Source organism: Cnephaeus nilssonii (genome assembly GCF_951640355.1).
Source record: "Cnephaeus nilssonii genome assembly, chromosome: 13".
NCBI lineage: Eukaryota > Metazoa > Chordata > Mammalia > Chiroptera > Vespertilionidae > Cnephaeus > Cnephaeus nilssonii.
In genome coordinates, this window is record NC_137084.1 from 25,431,910 (window position 1) to 25,457,947 (window position 26,038).

Genomic DNA, 26,038 nt, shown 5'->3' on the forward strand with positions numbered 1-26,038 from the left:
CATTTATATCACCCTGCAGATTTGTATCACCTGTCATCATGGACAATAATGTGGGTTCTAGACTTGAACATTTGATTCAAAGTGACACAATCGCAAGGACCTCATACTCCTGACCATCCTGTGACAGCCTGTGCTTCTGGTCCACTTTATACCATAGAGCACACATTATCCTGAGATCTATACATACCCGCTGAATCCTAACCTAAAAGTTTCAGAATACAGCTATACACACGACTTATTTGATAACATGCTCTCTACACCCTTTATGATGTTAAGGCATTACTCTTATTTTCCAGAAATGAATCAACTCTTCTCTTCTTTCAAAATGCCAAGGTTTCTATCAAGTTTAAGTCAAGCTTAAGTTCCATCTAAATTGGGACGTTTTGTTTTGATGGTGGCTTGGTAGCTGTGGGTTGTGACAAAGTGAGTAGCTTGGGGTCAGCATGGTCAGCCACAGGTCAAGCAACAGAGAAGACTGTTGCCACAGGTGGTTAGTGCCATGTGAGACATATAAACATCTAGGAAGGAGGCAATGCAGGGAACAGGAAGGGTAAGGAAAATGGGGTGTCAGTCTGAGCAATAGGGAACTTATTTTGAAATGGAGTTAAAATATTTTTGAGTCTCTCCATATGCTTCTTGTTATGGTCATAAGACCTTTCATAGTGTGGCTGACTTTAGAATGGTAAGGACCAGAAACTAGGTATTTTTTGATGGAGGGAAAGACAGAAAAATGGAGATGAAAGGCTAATTTTTAGATACCTGTGCAACCGCTAGGCACATAGATCAGTAATAAAATCATATACAAATGTTATCTTTTCAATGAAAATAAAAGTGGTGAAAAGCCATCCCAAAGTGACTGATTGAAAAACAAATTAATCATTCCCTTTTGACATGTTCTTTAAAAGGTATTTCAGCCCCTAATAATAGCCCAAAAGGTACATTCTCTTATTTTGTCTATGGAAGGTTCTCTTCTGGCATAGAGAGACTCTTAGAGGGGCTGTTGATAAGTTACGTGATTGGTAAGATTCACTGTTTTGCTGGCCTATTATTCTATTCAAAGCTAATTTTCTGGAAAGGCACATCCTTTTATTAAGCTTCTTGCTTTAGTAACTTTCTCCTGAGACACTTCAAAGAGCCTTCCCAGCACCATAAATCCACCCACCAACAGGAGACTCTGCCAAGGGCCTGCAGAATTAATAAAAGTGAAAACACAAAAAACAAAAATAAAAACAAAAATAAAAACAACAAAAAAAAAAACCCAGCCCACAAAATAACAAAAACACAAGGGAATTTTGTGCATTATGTGCATTAAAGTGATCTATAGCTATGGAACAACAATAACAACAAAAAGCCCACAAATAGTTGTGTGGATTTAATTTGGGCTTGTGTCTAAACCTTACCTCCTCCGTATTGGAGGTATCTATTTGGGGGTTAATGAATGCAGTGCCTGAGTGAGTAGAGTTAGGGACTCTGGAATCAGATCTTGGCTCAGCTCCAGGATGTCTTCTCTTTCTAGTTTCTGGTTGTTTTTACTGTTCCCCATCTAAAAGGTTATTCTGCTTCTCTGAGAGTTTCAGATTTCCCCAAGAACTGTTGTATGCTGGGCTCTCTATTCTCAAATTTCTGTTTACTTATTGACTGTTGTTATATACAACCTTGTGGTGAGCAGTACTCAAGCAACTCACTCTTTGTGGTATAGGATAGAACACAAAAACCTCTTTGAGGTCTCAATGTCCTCATTTGTAAAATAGGATGATACTTATACTTACAACTTATAGGTGTGCTATAGAGATTACATAATATTTATGTGAAAATGCTTAATCCAATTTTAATCTTGTATCTGAGTGCTACTGTAAGATTCAGAGTTCAAAGGAATGGACTCATAACATATTAGAAATGTTCCCAAGGAGTATGAGTGAAACAAAAGAATCTAGCAGAGAATAAAGAGAAAGGGGCAGTTATGACTCAGTAAATAACTCAAATATGAGGTTCTTATCAATCTACAGAGTGGCTGTAACCAAACTTCAAGTTTGGCTCTGAGCTTCCTGGAAGAACTATAAAAGATTATGAAATCACTTATTTTCAAAAAGTGAACTTCCTTTTTATTTCCAAGTGTCCTTGCACAGTAATAAACATTTATTTCATAAGTATGTGTTAAATAGTTGGCTGATGTAAGTGCTTAGTAAATGTGTAGTATCATTATACTAGAGGCCCGTTGCACGATATTCATGCAAGAATAGGCCTTCTTTCCCCGGCTTCACTCCCAGCCACCCGGGAGCTGGCAAGTCCCAGCTCCCGGGCCGCCTGGGAACCGGCATGTCCCCGCTCCCTGGCCGCCAGGGAGCCGGCATGTCCCTGCTCCCGGCCCACCCGGAGACTGCAAGTCCGGGGAAGTGAGCAAGTCCTCGCTTCTGTCTGAAGCATGGCTCCAGTAGTTCCCTCCACCGCCCTCCTTCCCCTCATAGCAGGCGTCATGCCTCTTCCAGCCGCTCCATGCCTACATATGCAAATTAACCTCCATCTTTGTTGGGTTAATTTGCATACTCACTCTGATTGGCTGTGGGCGTAGCAGAGTGATGGTTAATTTGCATGTTTCTCTTTTATTAGGTAAGATTACATTTTGAGCAATAAGAATGTTCAGTGAAGCATCTTTCTGTAAGTTAATTGTCCTGATCCTTATAAGATAGAAAACAATATTATACCATGGAGACATTACTCAAGGAAAAAATCATAAATGGTTAGTTAATATAAACTTACTCTTGTAAGAAGCAATACATCAATTTTTGCTCTGTAAAATGTAGTAAGGACACATTATGTGAACATATTGTAGTATGAGTATGAAAGCTTCATCGAAATGAGTACTCAGACTACTATGTCTGAAAGACAAATGAGACCACAAATGTAAACAAAGAGGTAAACTTCATAATTTTAATAATTTATACTCTCTATAATTTCAAAAGAATTCTAAAAGTCAGAGGGAGACAATACCCAAAGCACATGTAATCAGTGGTGTTTTGTTGACCCATTCAACAACAGGAGAAGCCTCCAGACTCAGTCACAAACCCAACATAATCTCTTTGAGACTAACTTTCAGAAATGTCCATTACTATGATGGAGCAGAAATTTTCTCACAAGTTGTCTTATGTAAGCACAGGGTTATTTCTCGGTTTGGGGGAAACAGACTTATTTTTTTGCACTGTTTTTTTCTGGGTCTTCCCATTTTTGTTATGGTGTTGACTCTGGTCTTTACATTTAGTGGTCATTGTTGAAGACTGGGAATCTCATACAGGATGTTGAGGTATTATGAGGGATCTCTCTCCTCACAATGTGGCAGAAGTTCAAGTTTGGGTGAGTGCCTACTCAAGGGAATTATTAAGTTGCTATCACACATTAAGTTTAGACGAAATGTGACTCATGCCATTTACCCAGGCAGTCAAAATATTTTTTTATGAAACTGGAAGCCAAGAAAATAAAGTATTTTTAAAGATAATTCTGATATTTCATGTCTCTAGGGACCAGTTTCAATGGAAAAATTCCCACGAGACCAAGGAACATTGGGACAAAGTACAACCATGGTGCTTTATATAATTTCCAGCAAACACAGTTTTCAGCACTTACTCAGCATCATTAAAATAACCCAATGATTTGTTTTTCTATAATAAAACTGACCAATGTGACCTCTGAAAACAGCTATACTATCAAGGAAGCACAGGTTTGATTAAAAGTGAGTTCACTGCTCCCACCTGAATCTTAATGCACCATCTTTATATTTGGAAATTATGTGCTCTTTTTATTATAATCACAGAGGCCATCACGGGAATGAAAATTTTAATCGCTGGATAAATAACAATAATAGGCAATACTGTAAAATGTGTACCATATGCATTGCATTGCAGAGAGATACATTCATTTATTCTTCACAAAAGTTGTGTGATGTGGGTGCTATTATTATCTTGATTTTACAGATGAAAGGAACAGCAGGGTTAACTAATTTGCTCAAGTAAGTAAGCAAGCCAGAATTTCAACCCTGGACATCTGAATCCATAGTCCATGATCTTAACCTCTCTACTACATTAGCATACTACACTACACTAGTCTATCTATTGTAAATACATGGCTTTCTTCCCAAAGTGTCCATTTAATTTAAATCACACCTAATCTGTGATATTCACATCCAGTTTTGCTAGACTTAAAAATTTTAATCATTCTAACTTATTGTGCTTGGAATTATGAGGGAGGAGGGGCTCATTTAGAGAGAGAATATTCAAAAATTAAAATTTATGAATAATTGAACTTAATACCAACATATATGTTTTTCCCAAGTTAAAAGGTCTTTTAGGACTGTATGTATCCCTATTTCTGACTCAGTAAGGGGCACAGAGCAAGTGGACCTAATACTTATGATGGTTTGGGATTTTTGACTCCTGACTGTTTCACACCATCAAATCTCACAGGTATGAAAACACACACACATATCTCCTTTTAAAATATTTTATTGTTTTAAAATTTTCAAAGCCAAAAGCAAAACTTTCCAACTCATTGCTTACACACAAGTGAAAGTGGCTGTGTGAACTGTTATGCTAAGAAGGAGTGTTAGGTATCAGAGGAAGAGAGCAATATGGTTGAAGACAGCTGTTTGCCAGAAGCACATGAGGAATACAAGTAGTATCATGCTAATAAAGAATCTGTCTTCATCATAGAGCTCAGGATATATCAATGAAAGTTGAGAGCTTCTTATAAGATGCAAGGAGAGGAAACTTAATATTAAATACAGAGATGAATTGCTGATTACTTCATCTCTGTTTCCTACAAATGCATTTAATTTTACAATACCCATTTATCAACCAACACCTTACACATTTCTTAAACCAAAAAGATGCAAGCATGTGATCTCAACTATGACCAGCAGGTGGCAGTAGTAAACAGACTCACATACAGTAGTGCGCAAAGAAATATGCTTCTAAATGGAGGCAGATGTCTGATGAAAATAGTCAGAAAATGATAGTAAATGCATGAGGCAATAGTAAAAATTTTTAGTAGTACATTTGAATTTTTTTTATCGGAGCTTTGTCTGATTTTTTTTTAAATTGAAATTTAAGAATGTTATATTTAACTTAGTTGTAAAATTCATTTAACTAAAATAAAATATGCCATATTTCTTTCCTTTTATTAAAATGTAAACTGTCATATGTGTTCATATGACTCAAAGAAAATTTCATCTAATCTAGAAGTGCTCAATATATACAAAGGAAAATGTAGCAGGGTAACAACTTCACATCATTTAATTAAAAGACTGAATATGGTAAGATATGTACACATATAATACCTTAATAAAAATTAAAAATAAAATAAAATAAATAAAAATAAATAAAAGACTGATTATGGATATAAGGAGTTAAGGAGAGAGAGAGAGTCTTGAGGGGGTTGTACACACTAAGGTGACCCAAGCAAAAACTGCTCCTTGTGGCACTTGGGCCAAGAAATGATGAATAGTTGCAGCACAGAAGAAATTGGATTTGTTACTTCTCTGCTTAAAACAATCCAATGGCTTTTATTAATTTAATAGAGGCCCGGTGCACGAAATTTGTGCATGCGTAGGGTCCCTAGGCCTGGCCCGCAATCAGGGCCGATCAGGGTCTTCCTTCCCCGGCTGCTGGCTGTGGCAAGGGCCTTCCTTCATTCCTCACTGCCCCCTGGTGGTCAGTGTACATCATAGCAACCAGTCGAACTCCTGGTGGGTCAAACTCCCAAGGGGAGAATTTGCATATTAGCCTTTTATTATATAGGATAAACAAGTTGGTAGTATACATTTAAATACCTTGTATATCTGGTTGCTGCTCACTTCTCCTGCTTTATTGTTTGCTATTGTCCTATGTGTACCCCATGCTCCAAATATAGAGCATTATTTTCTGTGCCTTGTACACATTGCTTTTTTCTGCACCTCTTTCCTTAATTATCACCTATTGTGCTGCCCACTGGAATGCACAGCTCTCTTCTCTGCAGGCTCATTCCTTCTGATACTTCAGATCTTCTCTCAGGCTTCATCCCTGGTGAAAGCTTTCTTGACTCTCGAGAGGATGGCTCAGTTGTCCTGCTACTGGGCTTCCAAGCTGTTTTGTCCATGTTCCCCTTGAATTTTAACCACACCCGGTTCTCCTTGACTGTTACTTCTCTGATCATTCATCAGGCCGTGGGCCTTGGACAACAGTGGCTATTCATTCACATGCCAGTACCATTCACCAAGCATTTCAAAGTGTGCACTACATGCCATCTGTGAGGTACCAGGGGTCCATTTGTGATCAAGCTCCATGACTGTATCCGTAGGAATATTAGTCTCTGGGCTCATTATTTCCTGCTGTTCTTCCCTCTTCATGTCTTCCATTGTATACTTACTGGCTAACATTTGGTTTGGTTCTTTGATTGCCTTCTGCCCTCTTTCATTCTGCATCCTCTATTCATGAATCCTGGAGCATACATCCCCATGTTAGCTAGCACAACAGCCACTGCTTTACCTTTTTTTAGGAGTCACTATCTGAGGGCAGCCTACTGACTGGGTCATATCCACGAATTGTACTACCATTCCCTGTGCTCCTCATATTATACCAAATCTTATAAATAAGAAATGAGAGAGGTACTTCCAAATTTGACATTAATCCTAAAACCTTATATGGCATTACCAAAATGATTGTGTACCTAAATATAACTTTTTTATGAAAATAAGCTACTTCAACCAAGCATGATAGAGGAGATAATAAATAAATTAAAGGACGAGACTATAAAAGATCATGAAGCCAGAAATTATAGGAAAATGTGATAGAGGGTGTCATGCAGTTATTAATAAAAATAACATGTTATTTTTTCAGTGTATGTTTTTGTGCAATTTGTCAGCATTGAAAAAAGTGTAATGGTAGTAAATTACTTTTTTCACTAAAAATAAATGTGTCCTTTCTTACAAACTATTGCATATATAATTTAATATTATTATTAAATTTAAGAGGCCACACTGATTCTACAAGCTTCAGGTTCTACAAATCCTGGACCATTCCTTATTCTCAAGCCAGAAATTCCATTTGAATTTTCTCTGAGACATTTATGGATTCTATCTTTTTCTGGCACTTACTTATTCTTGAATAAAGTTGAATTATGCTAGTTCAGTGCTTACAACATGAAAAAAATGTTGTTACACAGAGTGAAGAGGGCTTGTTAAGTAGAGACTCTTTGCTTGACATGACCTCAGTAGTCAGCAATTACAAAATGGCTATTTTAAAGTTTTGCCACAAAGACAACATGTCTTTTTTTCATTATTTTAAATTTTATCGGGCTGACATTAGTCTACATGAACATATAGGTTACCTGTGTGGATTTCTAAGTTACAAAATCTGTATATAGGACCATGTGTCCACCACCCAGAGTCAAATCTTCTCCTGTCACCTCATATTAGGATCCCCTTCTCCCACCACCCACCTCCCTCGGGCAGCCACCACACTGCTGTTTGTGTTCATATGTTTCCGTTTTATATTCCACATATGAGTTAAATCATATAGTTCTTAGCTTTCTCTATTTGACTTATTTCACTTCGCACAATGTTCTCAAGGTCCACCCACGTTGCTGTAAATGACGCTATTTTATCCTTCCTTATGGCCGTGTAGTACTCCATTGAGTATATATATATATATACCACATCTTCTTTATCTAATCCTTTATCGCAAGGCACTTTGGCTATTTTTACTCTTGGTCACCGTGAATAATGCTGCAGTGAACATACGGGTGCATATATCTTTGCATATAAATGATTTTGATTTTTTCGGGTTTATACACAGGAGTGCAATTGTTGGGTCGTATGGTAGCCTATTTTTAAATTTTTGAGGAATCACCAGACTGGTTTCCATAGTGGTTGTACCACAACCTCTCCAACACTTGTTGTTCTTGTCTTGTTGATAACGGCCACTCTAACTGGTATAAGGTGGTAGCTCATTGTAGTTTTAATTTGCATTTCCCTGATTGCCAGTGAGGTTGAACATCTTTTCATATATCTATTTGCTGTTTGCATGTCTTCTTGCGAGAGGTCTATTTTTCAGGTCCTCTGCCCACTTTTTGATTGGATTGTTTATTTGTTTGGTGTTGAGTTTTATGAGTTATTTATATATTTTGGAAATGAAACCTTTGTCGGAGCTACTGTTTGCAAATATCATCTCCCATCTAGTTGGCTGCCTGCTTGTTTTCTTTTGTTGTCCATTTCTTTTGCTGTGCAGAAGCTCTTCAGTTTGATATAGTCCCATTCATTTATTTTTGCCTTTACCTCCCTTGCCTATGGGGTCAAGTCCATGAAATGTTCTCTACCACCCAGGTCCATAAGTTTGGTACCTATATTTTTTTCTATGTGACCTATGTCTTATGTCTCGGGTCTTATGTCTCAGTCTATGATCCATTTTGCATTAAATTTTTGTACTAGTACATGGGGACAAACTGCAGTCCAGTTTCATTCGTTTGCATATGGCTTTCCAGTTTTCCCAGCACCATTTATTGAAGAGACTACCTTTACTCCAGTATGCATTTCTGGCTCCTTTGTCAAGAATTATCTGTCCTTATATGTGTGGTTTTAGAGTTGGGCTCTCTATTCTGTTCCATTGATCTGTGTATCTGTTTCTCTGCCAACAACATGCCTTTTTAATGCTCATACTAAAAACACAACCCAGAACAACAGCAGTGATTGGCTTTAAACTATAAGCAAAAGAACAGGGGCGCTGACACTCCAGGTGTCCTGGCTCTGGGTATCTGTTAGGCTCCATAGGTGAGTTGCTACCTTCTGTGTTTCACTTATCTCGGCCACGCAAACTGGCAAACTACTTAGCATTATCCTGTCTTGAGGAAAGCATTCATAAAAAAAAAAAAAAAAAAAAAAAAAAACTAAGAGATTCCAAGGGACAGAGCTTTGTTTATTTTGCCATAATAAAAACAAGATATGACTTCCTTTTGCACTGCTGGTTATTGAAGATTTCTGCTCAAATAAAACAAACACCAAGTGCAAAAATGGAATGATTAAGCAGGCTTAGATAACAGTAACACTTGAATATAACTCTTTGAAGTTCTACCCCAGTTTCTAAACTGATACTTAAAGCTTTCCATCTAAGCATACCTTTTCCCCATTGGTTTAACCGTCTCCTGGAAAAGAATGTTTTAGATGTGCAGTGCTGCATTCTCAACCAGGGACATCTGGCAATGCCTACCAACACTTTAGTTGCCATAACTGGTGGTGGTGGTGGTGGTGGTGGTGGGTTCTACTGGCATCGTCGAGGCCAGGAATGCTGTTAAATATCCTACAATGATATCTTCCTGCAAAGAATTTTTTTCTGACCAAAAATATCAACGATACCAAGACAGAAACACTGATGTAGCAGATGGCAAACACACAAGCTGAAATGTAATGTGACAAGTTTTCAAATGATGACTGTGTCTGTCACATTGCAGGACACCAGCTCTGCCCTCATCTTTTCAGCTTTGTTTCCAAATAAAAACTATGTATGTGCCCTGGTCTGGGGTTAAGGGTTTACATATCATTTTCTTTTGAAAAAATTATCTTTAATAGTTTGGAGGTTTCTTCACTTCTAGTTCTCTTAAGAGCTTTGCACATTTCGTTACTTTGAAAAAAAATAAATGCTGCTCTTTGGGGGAGTTCCTATCAGCACAGCTGTTTGAAAAAAGCAAAATTGCAGTGAGCTGAACACTGATATGAAGCAGCCCCAAGGGACTGAAAGGGTCAGGAGGTCTGACTGAACATAGATAATTGCTAGGGAAAAAGTAGGAGAACAAAGAAGAGCCCTGGGAGGGTGAGTGTCACACAGTAGTTGAAATTGTTGTTGGTTAAACAAGAGTAGGAAATAGCATGGGAAAATATAGTAGAGAAAAATTCAAGAGATTGTACATTTAAAACAGAAAGTAGAAAGGGGATGGGGGTAAGTAGAAGAGGGTAAAGGGGGGATAAATGGTGACAGGAGGAAACTAGACTTTGGGTAGTGAACACACAATACCATATACCAATGATGTATCATAAATTGTACACTTGAAACCTATATAACTTTACTAGAGGCCCGGTGCACAAAATTCGTGCATGGAGGGGGGGTGTCCCTCAGCCCAGCCTGTACCCTCTTCAATCTGGGACCCCTCGAGGGATATTCGACTGCCCATTTAGGCCCAATCCCAGTGGAACCACCAAGGGAACCCCCAGTGGGATCTAAACGGGCAGTCGGACATCCCTCTCACAATCCAGGACTGCTGGCTCCCAACTGTTCGCCTGCCTGCCTTCCTGATTGCCCCTAACCGCTTCTGCCTGCCAGCCTGATCACGCCCTAACCACTCCGCTGCCAGCCTGATTGATGCCTAACTGCTCCCCTGCCAGCCTGTTTGCCCCCAACTTCCCTCCTCTGCTGGCCCGGTCACCCCTAACTGCCCTCCCCTGCAGGGTTGATCGCCTCCAACTGCCCTCCCTTGCAGGCCGGGTGCCTCCCAACTGCCCTCCCCTGCTGGCCATCTTGTGGTGGCCATATTGTATCCACATGGGGGCAGGATCTTTGACCACATGGGGGAAGCCATATTGTGTGTTGGAGTGATGGTCAATCTGCATATTACTCTTTTATTACATAGGATAGAGGCCTGGTGCAGGAGTGGGGGCCAGCTGGTTTGCCCTGAAGGGTGTCCCGGATCAGGTGGGGGTTCCCTTTGGGCGTGGGGCGGCCTGAGCAAGGGGCCTGTGGTGGTTTGCAGGCCGGCCACACGTCCTGGCGACCCAAGCAGAGGCCCTGGTATCTAGAATTTATTTACCTTCTACAATTGAAACTTTGTAGCCTGGAGCAGAGCCAAGCCTCCTGCATGCTCCACAGCCGGCAGCCATTTCTGTTTGGGTTAATTCACCTTCTATAATTGAAACTTTGTAGCCTTAAGCAGAGGCCTGGGCCTGGCCAGGGTGTGCGGAAAGCTTTGCTTTCTCCATTGCCGTGGGCAACCCTGACCTGGTCTCTCCAGCTCCATGGCTGCCACCATTCTGTTTGAATTTGTTTACCTTCTATAATTAAAACTTTGTAGCTTGAGTGGAGGCTTAGGCCTGGCAAGGGCATGCGGAAAGCTTGGCTTCCTCTGTTGCCTGGGAAACCTTGCTCTCTGTGGCTGTAGCCATCTTGGTTGGGTTTATTTGCATACTCACCCTGATTGGCTGGTGGGCGTGGCTTGGGCGTAGCAAAGGTGCGGTCAATTTGCATATTACTGTTTTATTGGGTAGGGTTGATCAATGTCACCCCAATAAATTCAGTAAAAATTAAAAAAAAAAAACACTAAAATGTAAAATACAACAACAAAGAAAGTAGAGAAAAAGAAATCAGTCAAGGGTTCTCAATGTCTCCAGGAGAAGGCCATCTCATGAATACTACTAGGCACACCCCATGCCATTCCTCCGGGCAGCATTCAGAATTGGCTGCAAAAGACAGTCTTGGTCAGATGTGTTTGGCATAAAGTGCCAGAACCAATCTTCCTTAATAAACTGTAATCCTGCTAATGTGTACCATATAAATAAAGTTCAGAAATGGTAAGGTTATTGAAAGGGGGAGTTCCTTATAGGATAGGATAGCTGAAGCATGCATCCTTGGCTGCTCACAATTCAATAATTAACATACTGGTTACAAAAGAGATGACCTTCTCCACTTAACATTTTCATCCATTCATGCACACAGACTCCCCTCCTTCCCGAACTCTAGTCATTTAGACAAGAACATAAACACACACACACACACACACACACACACATCAAACACCCTAGTAATGATTAAGGATTTTTTTTTAAGTTAAAATGTTTAAAGCAAGGTAACAAATATCTAGAGATAATTTGAGTTTAAATTTGCATGTATATTTCAAATACTTTTATACCAAGTACTATGTCCCACGTTTTTGTTCTAATCACTTAACAAGTATTAACAAATTTGACTTTACATCATCCCTATGTATAGGTACAACCATTATTCTTATACAGAGAAGGAAACTGAGACACAAGAAGCTATTTAAAGCTTTTCCAAGATCAATTAGCTGGTAAAGGGCAGACACGGGATTCCAACCAGGAAGTCTGAGTTCAGGGTCTATGATTGCACTGACTCCCTAATCTATACTTTGAAGTCCATCTAACTTCCATAGGAAGCACATCACCTTGCAGAGGCTATTTTTACCTCAATCTGTTGGCAAGACCCATAGGAATTCAGACTCCTGAAATTCAGGCTGAGAGAGAAGGAGAGGAAGAGGATCTTTAAATACTCTGTTCTACACCCAAGCACTACTTCAATGTTTTAACTGCCCATCTATAACAGCTAAAGGATTACAGGTGAAAACTAAGGAGATCTGAATATAGTATGGAATTTAGCATATAAAAACATATCAATATCCATTTATCAATTATTAATTGTACAAATGCACCAAACTAATGCAAAATGTTAATAATCATGAAAACCAGGTGTGGTGTGTATGGGAACTCTCTGTATTATTTCCTGAATTGTTCTCCAAACCTACATTGGTTCCAAAATGTTTACTTTAAAATGTTGAGAAGGAAAAGGAAAAATAAATTGAGTAAAGGAGGGAATATGAAGGGAAATCAAAATATTCTACCAGTGTGGCTCCGAATTTACCTGCATATTCAAAATAATGTTAGTTAATAGTGATGCCATCTATGTTGTGATTATTACTATGTTTATTTTACTAAAACAATTATCCTTCATTGTAAGACCAAAGAAAATATCTTCTCTTTTTCTGGGACTATCAATCAACAGCACTGCTCAGATCACGTCACTAACCTGCTTAACCACTCTTGGTAGCTTGTCTTCCCTGAAAGAATAAAAGCTGACCTGCCTGTTCTGACTTTTTTTTTTTAATTGGTCCTGGAATAAGGCAGAATAAAAGTCCAACTGAAGACACTAGGTTAGAAGGAAAAACATAGCCAAAATAAATAATAAATCATTGTCTTAGCCGGGGTATAATAGTTTTAGATACTCTCAAAAGTGAATTGTCAAATTCACTCTTGACCTATCACTTCAATATAATCTACAGTTTGGTGTGTATGGAAATAAGAAAAAACATTTTAAAAACTGTTTTAATGAGCTACCTAGTCAATGTAATAATTTTACAACATAGATAAGAAAATGTGAAAACTAAAAAGATGGCAAGCACGGGTTGTGGGCACATAGTGGTATATATGTGACTTTTGGTGACATTCTGATTCAAGGAGAACTTATGTGCTTTAGAAAATATTTCTGCAATTTTGTTTTATGAAATCTTTAAAGACCTTAGATATGTGGCTTATGAATGCCAATCACTAATTATCAAAAATTAACAAATAAATGAAGGCAAAGGTATCCTATCTAATAAAGAGGGAATATGCAAATTGACCATCACACCATCACAAAGATGGCGGCACCCATAGCCACAAGATGGCGGTGCCCAGTCCCCTCAGCCCTGCTGGAGTCCCCCCATCCCAGGGGGTGGCAGGCAAGTGGCATGGCCTGGAGGCGGGTCCAGTCATGCCACTTGCCTGGCACTGGAGACCCCAGTCCTTTCACAGAAAATGGGTTGCCTCAAAAGTTGGTTAAGCTTCTTAGGACAAAAAGCATTCAAAATCTTTGAAAAGGGAATTCCAATATTTATAAAAGTTTGGACTAGACAATTCAAGGTTATTTCCACTCCAACCTTCTATGATTTTGTGATATTAACATTCTGAATTCACATAGTACCAGCTTTATTGTATGTAAGCAGATATTATTTAAAGGAATGGCCGTTATTATTAAAACAACTCATAAAACCACACTGATTGTATGTTAAGGACATTCTGTGTGATTTTCCTAATGGCTGGATTTAATGCTCCTAAACAGGCAGTCGGATATCCCCTGAGGGGTCCCAGATTGGAGAGGGTGCAGGCTGGGCTGAGGGACACCCCCTCCCCGCCCCCATGCACGAATTTTGTGCACTGGGCTTCTAAGTATATTAAATGAAGGTTTAAATGTTTTGGGGGTGGTGTTAGTCTAGAAAGTCTCAGAGATGAGTATGTTTTGAATCATGTATTAATTCAGTAAATCTGTTCATGCTTCTGTTGTACACAAGAACTGAAACAGCTCCTACTTAATTAAACAAAACACCATGATGAAGAGCCACTCCTTGTCCCTAGGAATCATAATATTTAGCACTTCAATGTCCCCCTTTTTGTGATTACTAAAACATATAACATGTGTAATCATTTGTTTACTAGCCATTTTCTATAGTTCCCTGGTTCTTCCTTTAGCTAAACCACATCACATCTTTAATGATCAATAATCTGTCAGTTCAAAAGTTCACAAAGAGCACAATGTTTTGCTCAGCACCACATCCCCAAAACTTAACACAATGTGGCACAGAATGTTCTAAATAAGTGTTATAACAAAAGTTATAGTAATCTACAATGTGACAAATACAGAGAAATAAACATGTCATTGTGTTATATGATAAAGATTTTAATAGACTGACCAGATACCAAGCTGTGTCACAAAAAGCTTCACAGAGGAATAAGTACTTGGGAGAAATTTTAAGAAAAAGGAGTTTTCCAAGAGAAGAGGCAGAGGGGAACGTATTTCTTATAGTACCAAAATATAAATAGCTACAGCAATCCTGATATAATCTTTTTTTAAGAAAACAAAATAGACTTAATTGGAATTAGCTCTGGGTTCAGTATAGCTTCTGCTAGAGCCTGATTTGTACTTAAACATTATAGTAGCATCTATCTGTTGGCTCTGCTTCCTCTGGGTTTTCTCTGTCATTAGGCTGCACAGACATTCCTGACAACACCAGGCTCTCTCCTCATCCTTTCCCCAAGCCCAGAAGGTAAGCCCAGCATTCATAACTAAAGTCATAAAGTCCACTCTTATTGGACAATATTAGTCTTCCTTTTAAAACAGTAAGATACTCTATGGTCAGATGAACTCACAGAATATGTTTTTATCTACTAACTAGAGGCCTGGTGCACAAAATTCATGCACGGGGGGAAGAGGGTTGTCCCTCAGCCCAGCCTGCACCCTCTCCAATCTGGGACCCCTCGAGGGATGTCTGACTGCCCGTTTAGGCCCGATCCTATTGGGCATCGGGCCTAAACCGACAGTCAGACATCCCTCTCACAATCCAGGACTGCTGGCTCCCAACTGCTCGCCTGCCTGCCTTCCTGATTGCCCCTAACCGCTTCTGCCTGCCAGCCTGATCACCCCCTAACCACTCTGCTGCCAGCCTGGTTGATGCCTAACTGCTCCCCTGCCAGCCTGTTTGCCCCTAAGTGCCATCCCCTGCAGGCCTGGTCACCCCTAACTGCTATCCCCTCCAGGCCTGGTCACCCCTAACTGTCCTCCCCTGCAGGCCTGGTTCTCCCACCTGCTCTCCACTGCAGGCCTGGGTTTCCCGCAACTGCCCTTCCCTGCAGGCCTGGTCACTCCCAACTTCCCTCCTCTGCCGGACTGGTGACCTCTAACTGCCCTCCCCTGCAGGCCTGGTCCCCCCCAACTGTTCTCCACTGCAGGCCTGGGTCCCCCCCAACTGCCCTTCCCTGCATGCCCGGTCACCCCCAACTTCCCTCCTCTGCCGGCCTGGTCCCTCCCAACTGCCCTCCCCTGTTGGCCATCTTGTGGTGGCCATCTTGTGTCCACATGGGGGCAGGATCTGTGACCACATGGGGGCAGCCATATTGTGTGTTGGAGTGATGGTCAATCTGCATATTACTCTTTTATTAGATAGGATAGAGGCCTGGTGCACGGGTGGGGGCCGGCTGGTTTGCCCTGAAGGATGTCCCGGATCAGGGTGGGGGTTCCCTTGGGGCATGGGGTGGCCTGGGTGAGGGGCCTGTGGTGGTTTGCAGGCCGGCCACACCCCCTGGTGAGCCAAGCAGAGGCCCTGGTATCTGGGGTTTATTTATCTTATACAATTGAAACTTTGTAGCCTGGAGCAGAGTCAAGCCTTCTGCTTGCTCTGTGGCAGCAGCCATTTCTGTTGGGGTTTATGTATATTCTATAATTGAAACTTTGTAGCCTTAAGTGGAGGCCTGGGCCGGCCAGGGTATGCAGAAAGCTTGATTTCCTCCATTGCCGGGGGCAACCCTAGCCTCCTGCTCTTTCCAGCTCCGTGGCTGCTGCCATTTCTGTTTGGATTTGTTTACCTTCTATAATTGAAACTTTGTAGCCTTGAGTGGAGGCCTAGGCTGGCAAGGGCAGGCAGAAAGGTTGGCTTCCTCCATTGCCTGGGAAACCCAAGCCTCCCTCCCGCTCTCTGTGGCTGTGGCCATCTTGGTTGGGTTTATTTGCATATTCACTCCTGATTGGCTGGTGGGCGTGGCTTGTTGACATGGCTTATGGGTGTAGTGGAGTGATGGTTAATTTGCATATTTCTCTTTTATTAGATAGGATATCATGATTAGAATGGGCAAAGGAAGGTTTCTTTTCTTATTTTTGTAAGAGAATATTTATTGGGTATAAAAAGTGATGACTAGAAGAAATGGGCTTAGCAAACATGTTCTAGAGGTAAAGGAACCCTGGAACATGGGAGTGGGGAAGCTAATGGTAACGTGCCTGGAGTAGGGGGGAAAGGGAGAAGAGAAAGAGAGAGGCAGGGGCATGCTTCCAAAAGGGAAAGCATACTGGGTCCTCTGTCCTAAGGGTTTTAAGGGTGAAGATTTTAGGAGAGGTTCCAGGGGAAGATCAATAGAATATTCAGCAGTTTTCTACGTGTGTCCTTTCAAGATTGTGGTCTCCACTGATTGATTGGCTGGCACCAGGGCAGGAGGGCACTATTCCATGCAGATGGTCCTGACATCAGTAGTGGCTGGTTTTATTGCTTATCTGGGCCTGAAGCTGAAATACAACTGAGGTACAGATGTTATCTCTAGGGAGGAAAGGCCAAGGGGTCCAAACCGCATGACCAGAGTAAGCTAGGGAAGGAAAAGTCAGCCTGGGAGCTAGGTCCTACCCTATGATTAATTGTCCATTGTTAGGCACCTAGGGCTTTCCACCCTGGTATCTGGTCCACTGTCCTTGCTGTGCTCATGTTTGTCTAACTGCCTACAGCATCCACCCCTTCAAGGATCTTGGCTCTGAAATCTTTTCAAAAAAGGAGTGCAGGGTCTCTTCTATAGCTGCTTCATGATGAAAGGGGACAATGTATTTCTTCAGAGCCAAGAGATCCTTGCTCTCTGTCAGAGGGACGATGAAGCCTGGGCATGGAAGGAGGTTGTGATATGTCTAGAGGTTGTATTCCCCGAGTAATAGTAGGGCTTATAACCTGGTGGAGACAAACTGTGCTATCAACCTTAAGAGTAGTATTATTGGGGAGTAAATTTACATTTCCGGAAGAGATCCTCTTATCTTCATTATAGATAGGACGTTTTGCAAATGCTAGAACAACAATAATTATGACAAATGGTCCAGTGGAAGGAAAAGTGTTTTAGTTTTCACTAATTCCAAGTCAAAGGATGAAAGAAAAGTGAAACATTAGTAGTTTTATTAACCAAGACTTTGACTGGAATGTCATGTCTGAGAGAGACATGCCTGGACTCAGCATGTCTCCAGAAAGATTTAAGGAATGAAGAATGACTTTGAAGCCAATAAGAGCCCCTTGAAGAAAGCCTGGTACCTTGCTTGGTTACGTAGTTCATGGCAGTCTTTCCAGGTAAGGAATGAAGGTTGCTTTCCTCAGAGATGGCAAGAAAGGAACCTCAAGACATTTTGGGAACCTCAAGAATGTATGGAATTCACCCAGTCTATAGATATTGAAGGTTTTTAAAAAGAAACTTGGCTAACAGTTTTCATAAAGAAGGGGGAAATGTATACTGCTGTAATTGTTATCACCACAACTGTCAAGTTATGTATTTACTTCTAAAACCATTTATTGAAAAGAAAAATCAGTTTCCTCATATAAGAAAGGTTTGCCCCCAAGTTAACCCGAAAATAGAGAAACACAGGAAGTCATTAATATCAGCAACTCTAGAGCTACAGATTCTCAGTGAGGAAGAAACTTTGGCCCAGTTCCTAACCAGATGATTAAATATGACATCTTAGTGATTATGTAAGTATACATTTTTGTCTAGGTCCCATCCCTGCATAAAAAAAAAAAAAATAGGAACATGAAGGACTCTCATGGAGTCCACGCTGAAATAGATCTGAATCAGATAGGCTAGGCCAGTCTGAGGGCACTGGAGGAGTTTCTGTAAACAGCCTAAGATTAGCCACTTCCTCCTCCTCCTCTTATAAATTAAATAAAAACCCCTCTTTAGTGGGAGGAAGAGAAAAATCTCAGGGACACATTAACCTTTTATATGAGGCTTAGTTTCATGTTTAGCAGCAAAAGAAAATAGAGTCAGGAACCTTCAGAGCAGAGGTTAAGGCTAGAGCAGGCGTCCTCAAACTACGGCCCGCGGGCCACATGTGGGTGTTTTTGCCGTTTTGTTTTTTTACTTCAAAATAAGATATGTGCAGTGTGCATAGGAATTTGTTCATAATTTTTTTTAAACTATAGTCCGGCCCTCCAACGGTCTGAGGGACAGTGAACTGTCCCCCTGTTTAAAAAGTTTGAGGACCCCTGGGCTAGAGTTTGTTTGACTTCTGTGAGGTAAGAATGATTATTTGGCTGTAGGCCAAGCCTGATGTTACCAGGCCTTGACTAGAAAAACAAAAGAGCAAAGCTAAAATGGAACTCCCATAAAAAGCAAGGTGTCTATCAACCATATGGTCAATGCTATTAATTTCATATTTGAGGTTTACTTTTCTACCTGTACTTTATGTACCTTATATTAGCCTACAACATGGATCTTCCACTCTAGCCCAGCAGGTCTTTTCTTGTCACTATTATACCCCAAACTGGAAATTTATCAACACATCTACCATTTAACTCTTCCTGTTGTAAGTAATAGAAGAGTCAAATAAACTGACAACCAATAAGGAATCGATTGGCCCAATAACTGAAATACTTGGAAGAAAGGCTGATTTTAGCCACAGCTTAAATTAGGGGCATAGAATATATCTTCAAAGAGTAGGAAAGGGGTTAATTCCACAAAACAAATCCAGAATATCCATACTGAAGCAAGAGGTATGTATGCAGGGTGGCAAAAAATAAACTAGCAAACACATGCATACATACGCACACAAATGAATACTTTATGATATCATGTACTGTGGTCAATCTATAATACCTGGGAATGCCCTTCTCCTTTCTCTTAAAATGTCTATAGCCCTTTAAAATCTCTTTCCTTTTCCATTCTCTTTGGGACATATTGATTAGTCTTCTGAAAGTCTAGAACACATATTCTTTATCATTTATTTTTGTCCTTTGCCATACACTATATTGAATCTTTATCTCATTTTTCCCTTGAGTGATGAGTCCCAACTTACAAGCAGTTGTGTGTGCCATCATAGTTAAATTCTAAAGTCCACAGCATGGAAGACTGAAAACTTTTCCCATAAGAAATTATATAATACACGGTTTTAGTTTTCCAGGATAGCTTGGCAAGATTTAATTAATTCATCATGTGACTGAGGTATGATATTAAATTTCTAAGTTGACTTCCCAGAGCAAAGCTAAATCCCTTACCGTTCTTTAACATCTACCATTGGGAGAGGGAAGAACACTCCTTCCACCTCTTGTCTCCCTGGACCTGGGAGGTAGAAGGAGGTCCTGATTTCCAATCATTTGTGATGGCTCCCATATTCTCATGAGGGTCTTCAGCAATACAGATGCTGGAATTAAGCTCCAAAAGGTGTGCTTGAGGGAGATGGCATGGGGCACAGGATGCAGAACAGAATGTGATATCTGTGGCGTATAAGCAGTGTAGTGTGGACGAGGATTAAAACAGTTTCCAAGTCAGGATCCAGAAGGGTGAACATTAGAAAGAACAGTAGGGAAAGAATAACATAAATAAAGATATATTATGACATAGGAATATAGAATATAAGCTCTGGAAGAGACTCATCTCTAACATAACTTTCAGGAAACTAAGACTAAACTGACATGAGTATTCATACAATCACTATATTGCAAAACCTCCACATAGGCTCTCCTTTTGTTCTTGGTTACCGTCTTCTTTGTAACTATTGCCTATTGAATATCCTAATACTGACCACATCCTTGAGCCTAAGACAAGGGATGGACTATCTACTGCTAGACACTCATGGATGAAAACGAGGTGAGGGATGCCAGTGATGTCTGGGATGTTGGGGAAAATAGGGTTGTTACTTGCCCAGCCAGTACACACATGTACACACATGTACACACACACATTAATGAGTGCATATCAAAGTACACTGTATACTCAGTAAGTATTAATTTAATGAGTGACATCATCTTTAATATTAAGAGTAGACACCATGTTTTAGTCTCCTTTTAATTAATTCCTATTCTTGTACAATGTCTTACATTTAGTAAATCTCACAGTATGTATATTGTTGACCCATGTATAATATACAATTTATACACTAAAACTTCCACTAATTCCACTTATTCTCCTCACCGTTTTTTGGCAATAAAATGGTAACTTATTTTATGGAACTACTAAAACTCTACTTTTAAAAAATTAATTTTTAAAAATCCCTATAATAAATGGGAGTTAGACTGTTAAGAATTGTTTTGACTTTTAAGGCAAAACAAGCTGAAAAAAAAATAACTAAGCTCTCTATGGTTATATGTGTGTTCATCAGATATTAGGAAATACATAGCATTTGTATGTAGAAGTCAGTCTGAAACCCGCCCTCATGGCTTTGCTATAGAATTCACCACTTCTTTAAATACTTTTGCTTTGCAACTGGTGCTATAGAATTAACCAGTTCTTAAAATACTTTTGCTTTGAGACTTGTCTCCATTGTGGGCTTGGAAATGGAGCCTGAAACTTAAGTGACTGAAACCAAATTTTCAGTGAAAAGGAAAACCTATGAAACTGAATCATGCTTGCCTACTGTGGAATCTGATACGAATTCTAAAGAAAACATGTACAGGACAGATAAAGAAGAAAGTTAAGTTCTTCAGTTTTAATGAAAAATAAACCAACAAATGATAAGACCAGGATTCTTATATTACTTTAGATGTTTAGGCCAATACTCCCAGATCTTTGTCTTTTTTGGAATTTATCATAAATCACTTTCAAGGGAGTTTGGTCTAAAAGTCATGTAGTTGTAAGAATTGGGACTCTCACAATGATATGTGTATTTGGAGAACACTTTTGTTTTTTTGTTTTTCAGATTTATTATCTCCTGTCTTCACAGCAACACATATTTGGGTTGAGAAGCCAACGGGAGTAATGTATATAAGCAGAACACTAGAAATTAGATATGGGGATATATATATATATATATATATATATATATATATATATATATATATTATTTATTCGAAATCCATTCCCTGCAAAAGGCATTTTTTCAGACATTTCTCAATCTCATATTCAACTCTGCAAAGTGGATATCCAACTAAGAACAGACAGATAAGTACTAAGCAAATTGCACAAGTTCTAAAAATCTCCCATGTGTCTGAGCCATAGCTAGAACTGTCCTATGAATAAGCCCATGCCATGTTTCTTATCATGATAATCCCTGGGAGCAAGAAGGATCCTTAGGATCTGACAATGTAAGATATACAAAATTATAGGCTGACCTCCATATCTAATTATTTACATGATTTTTAGATAATATACACAGACTTCTTGACCTCACATATTCTTCAGAAGAATCTAGCTCTTCCCATCTACAAGTTCAATTTAGTCAAGTTAATTTAGATAACACATGATTGTCATCGATACATCTACCTCCTTATTTAACACACTATTCAACATTCAGAGTAAGTATCTCATTTCTAAAGCTTTGATTACCTGTTTAAAGATGACCACATGGAAGACTTTCCATTAGCTACTTTTATCTGGGATGGGAAGAAAATAGAAAAGTTTAATTCCTAGCACTGAAAAACGATCAAGTTTTCTTGTTCAAATCCTAAAGTAAAATTCCCACCTGCTTTTGAAAACCTGATATTCTGAGATGACTGTTTCATGATGTCATTGCTTAAAACTAACACAGCCTCACTGCATCCAAGGCAAATCACTGATCTTATCAAAAGCACTGAGCACCCACTGCCATCATATATACTTCCTATGTGCAGGGTTTGATTAATTTCACGGTGTGTACCTGTACCTCACTATTTTGTCTCCCACTTTTAAAAAAATATTGGATTTAAAGTGAGATTGATTAACTATAAGAGAATCTTGAATCTATTGTACTTTAAAAGAAAAATATTTGTAAGCTACAGTAAAGTACATGTTCTATAATTGGCTATAAATTATTGGTAGCTTACCTGATTCCATACTTTAGATGAAAACCCACCCACTACTTAAAAGAGAGCTCCTTGTCAATTGCTTCCCAGAAGGAACTTTATGAATAAAGACTGTGGCTATATTTCATTATGCCAACCTGAGAATCTCCTAAATATTTCACCACAATTTTTAATTTTTTTGTATAAAGTATTGGATAAGCCAAGGTATCAATGTTTATTCCAAAAAAAAAAAAAACAGAGTAAATTTTTTCATCTGGTATCAGAACAATATGATACCCAGAAACCTTTAAAATATCTATATATCTGTATCTACCTCTATCTTTATCTCTATCCAATTTAGTGACTTCCATTAGGTATTATGCAGTAATGCAATGACCACTTAGCAATATTTCTATCAGTACTCCCTTGTATGTTATCAGAAAGGCCACTTTTTGATTCATGATTTTGATTATGTACTCAATGTCTAATAGAATATTTTCAGCAGGCATTTAACGAAATGATAGTTGTTTTAACTTTTCATTTCTGCCAAGGCAGTCAGAGTGTGCATATTATATGAACCTAGATTGCTCTTCTTGAGACAGAATGAGTTGAAGGCCCCTAGGCAGGGCCATTAAGAGATGAGAGTTATATTAAAAAATTCCATAAAGGAAGTAAAGGTTTCTATCAACTGGTCCATCTTTGTAAAGTCATATCAGGAATAAGCAATCCAGCTCCTTTCTGTTCACAACGCACTTTACTGGTCCCTCTTTGGGGAATAAAAGAGAGTACAATACCTCTCTTATCCTGTGGGAGTTCATTTTCTATTTGATAAAATTACAATGAAATCTACACCTAATATCTAACAGCTAAAACACTTAACTGCAAGATCAAATGCTGAAAATAAACATTTCATATTGATGTAAGTGCCACAGAAATGGGCACTCTTGGCATCCAAATTCAGAGAAAAGTAGAAGTTTTTTTATTGTATTGTTTTTTGGGTTGGTTTTTTTTTTTGGCTTTTAGCTACTTTATTTTTTAAAATTTCTTTATTGATTAAGGTATCACATATTTGTCCTCATCCCCCTATTCCCATCCCAAACCCCTCCCCACGTATGCCCCCACCCCCCTGTTGTGTTTTATATGAAGGATGAGAAGGAAGGCTTTTTAGAAGGGTTTGACTGAAACCTGTAAAATTTTATTAACCAATGTCACCCAATAAATTCAATTTAAAAGAAAAATATTCAAATAAATAGAAGCTTTTGAATCTGAATTCACCTGAGGGTAATACGTAAATATAAAACATATGAAAATACTTTATGAAGTATATAAATGGATCAATAAACACTATACAAAAGGCTACTGAAGTAAGCTATAGTTGATTATAGATTACCACCATCAAAAATTATCTGAACCCTGGCCAGGCTGCTCAGTTAGTTGGAGCATCCTCCTGTACACTAAAAGGTTTCAAGTTCATTCTGGGTCAGGGCACACCTAGGTTGCAGGCTCAATCCCAAGAGGGCCTAGTATGGGAGGCAACAAATCAAAGTTTATCTTAACATTGATATTTCTCTCTCTCCCCTTCTATCCCTCCCTTCCTGCTTCCCTTCCTCCCTCTCTTCTCTCTAAAATTAATAAAAACATATTTTTGGGTGAGGATTAAAAAAATATCTGAAGAGAAGGTCATAATGGGAAGATCATTGTACAAATCCCTTGTCAATGAACCTATCATGACCACGGACAAAAAAAATCAATTCTCAAACTTTACTGCATATGTACATAACACAAAGGACTTTTAAAATCTAGATTTCTTGATTATATATATATAGACTGGAATGGGAACCTAAATCTTCATGTATTGCAAGCATCCTGTTGAGTCTAATGCAAATGCTTCAAGGGCTATACTTTGGCTTTTGGGAACTACCTTGCTAAAAATCTCTATTATCCCTGCTCATATGTTCCTACCCTGAATAAGACTGGCAGGATGAGCTATTTCAATTGCATAACATGGAGATTTTTTTCTTACAGTTGAAAGAAAATATACAAAAGGATGTGATACCTCCTGTTTATAGAACTGCCCATATTGCAAAATAAGTCATATAATACAAAATAACCTACAAACAACAAATCAGCAAAACTTCTTTTCAAACATTTAAAAATAAATTTTTGCCAAATTCTCTTAGAAGAATTCTGGGGTTGCAAAATAGAATTCATTATATCTACAAGTACTTTTCATTGGACAAAGATTCACATCCAGTAACATCTAGAGCTATAAAGTTTTGCTAACTTTCACATTCATATTACATTGCCTTTTTTAAATGAGGAAAGATAAACAATTAAATCATAATAGAATTTTACATTTGAACAATATTTAACATATGTATTTATTATACAGAATTATTCTACACAGCACAATTAATTCATTATCCACATATCATAGCTGTTCATTATAAAAAAAAAAACCCTCACAATTTTTTGACAACTGCAAACTATTAGTGTATATAATTTTTTACTCAAAATTGCAGAATGAGAATGAAAACTGCAATTCTGGATAATAAGTAACACCTGTAGGTATCAAAATAGAAATTCTACCCATTGAAATCTATCAATGATGTCATAATATATGACAATATATAATCTGTAATTCAATGTATTGAATCTAAGTCAAGTCATAAAATCACATAACCAAAATGAATATTCTCCTGTTCTTAACGAGAAAATAAAAAACATATTATCTTTCATTTAATTATGTAAAATAAAACATAAATAGAAGAGTTGAATTAAAGATGGCAGAACTTTTTTCTGCAGTTTATGAATAAAATTCTCTGATTTCATCAGTCATCCCAAACAAAACTAAGCCTTGAAAGTCTTGAGCATTAAAATAAACAAGATAAACTTCACTATTAATATTTTTCTGAGTTCACTGAATTTGTTTTCTGACATTTTACTCTATTGGTAAAACCCTCTGTTCTTTTTGTTAAAATCTAGTTATATATTTTTGAGGAAAAAATAAAATAAAATAAAATTAGCATCAGCTACTAGTATACCACCAAAAAGTGACATCAAGATTTCTTTTTTACATTTCTGACATTAAAGAAGTTAAGATACTAAAAAATATCCATCTAAAGTTTAGCTTACCAGCAGGAACAGAATTGGAGTGCTGAAGTTCCAATTGACTAGAATCACCAGAGAGTTCAGTCAAAGAGGTTAAAGTAAAATCTGAGTTTGAAGCATGCTCATGTCTGAAGCCTTCAGAAGAAAGATAATCCAGTTCAAACTTCACAGTTGACATTGCAAAATTCATTTAGAGCTATGTAAATCAAAGTTCACACTACTGAAATTTAAAAAATCATAGGAGATAGAAGTATCACTATGTTAGAATCAGTAACAACTCCAGGCTTTGCAGTAATTAAATTCACTTGGACTTCTAAAAAGAGATAAAACAGGCAGAGCTGGTTCTCAGAAGTTTTCTGTACTCACGCCTTTCCTAGGCAACTGACTTCAATAGGATGGATGGATTTTAGAGTTGTTTTTCTTGGAGATACAGTGCTGCCTTTAAGTGATAGCACTAACCCCATCTCAGAGAGGCTGCAGTGAAAAGTAAAATGGACTAAGTGAAGACATAGACAAGGCTGCAGAGAGATGCTTTTAACAACTTGGTATTATAAGTTCTCATTCACATTCATGCATACAAAAAATCAGCTGGGTGGGGCTAAAGACAGTCAGA

The 26,038-nt window shown here is 38.6% G+C and overlaps 1 protein-coding gene across 2 annotated transcripts in view; it reads right to left on the minus strand.

The window, feature by feature from the left end:
* The window catches only part of ANO3 (anoctamin 3), a gene marked incomplete at its 5' end in the record, with an annotated part of 271,320 nt that extends 245,705 nt beyond the window's left edge, over positions 1-25,615 (minus strand). Inside the window, one exon of one of the 2 annotated variants that reach the window (XM_079789410.1) lies at positions 25,450-25,615. In XM_079789410.1, the coding sequence (XP_079645536.1) occupies positions 25,450-25,615 (166 nt within the window). The remainder of the gene's footprint in view (positions 1-25,449) is intronic. The other variant, XM_079789411.1, reaches the window with a different exon arrangement.
* Between the last annotated feature and the right edge of the window lie 423 nt (positions 25,616-26,038).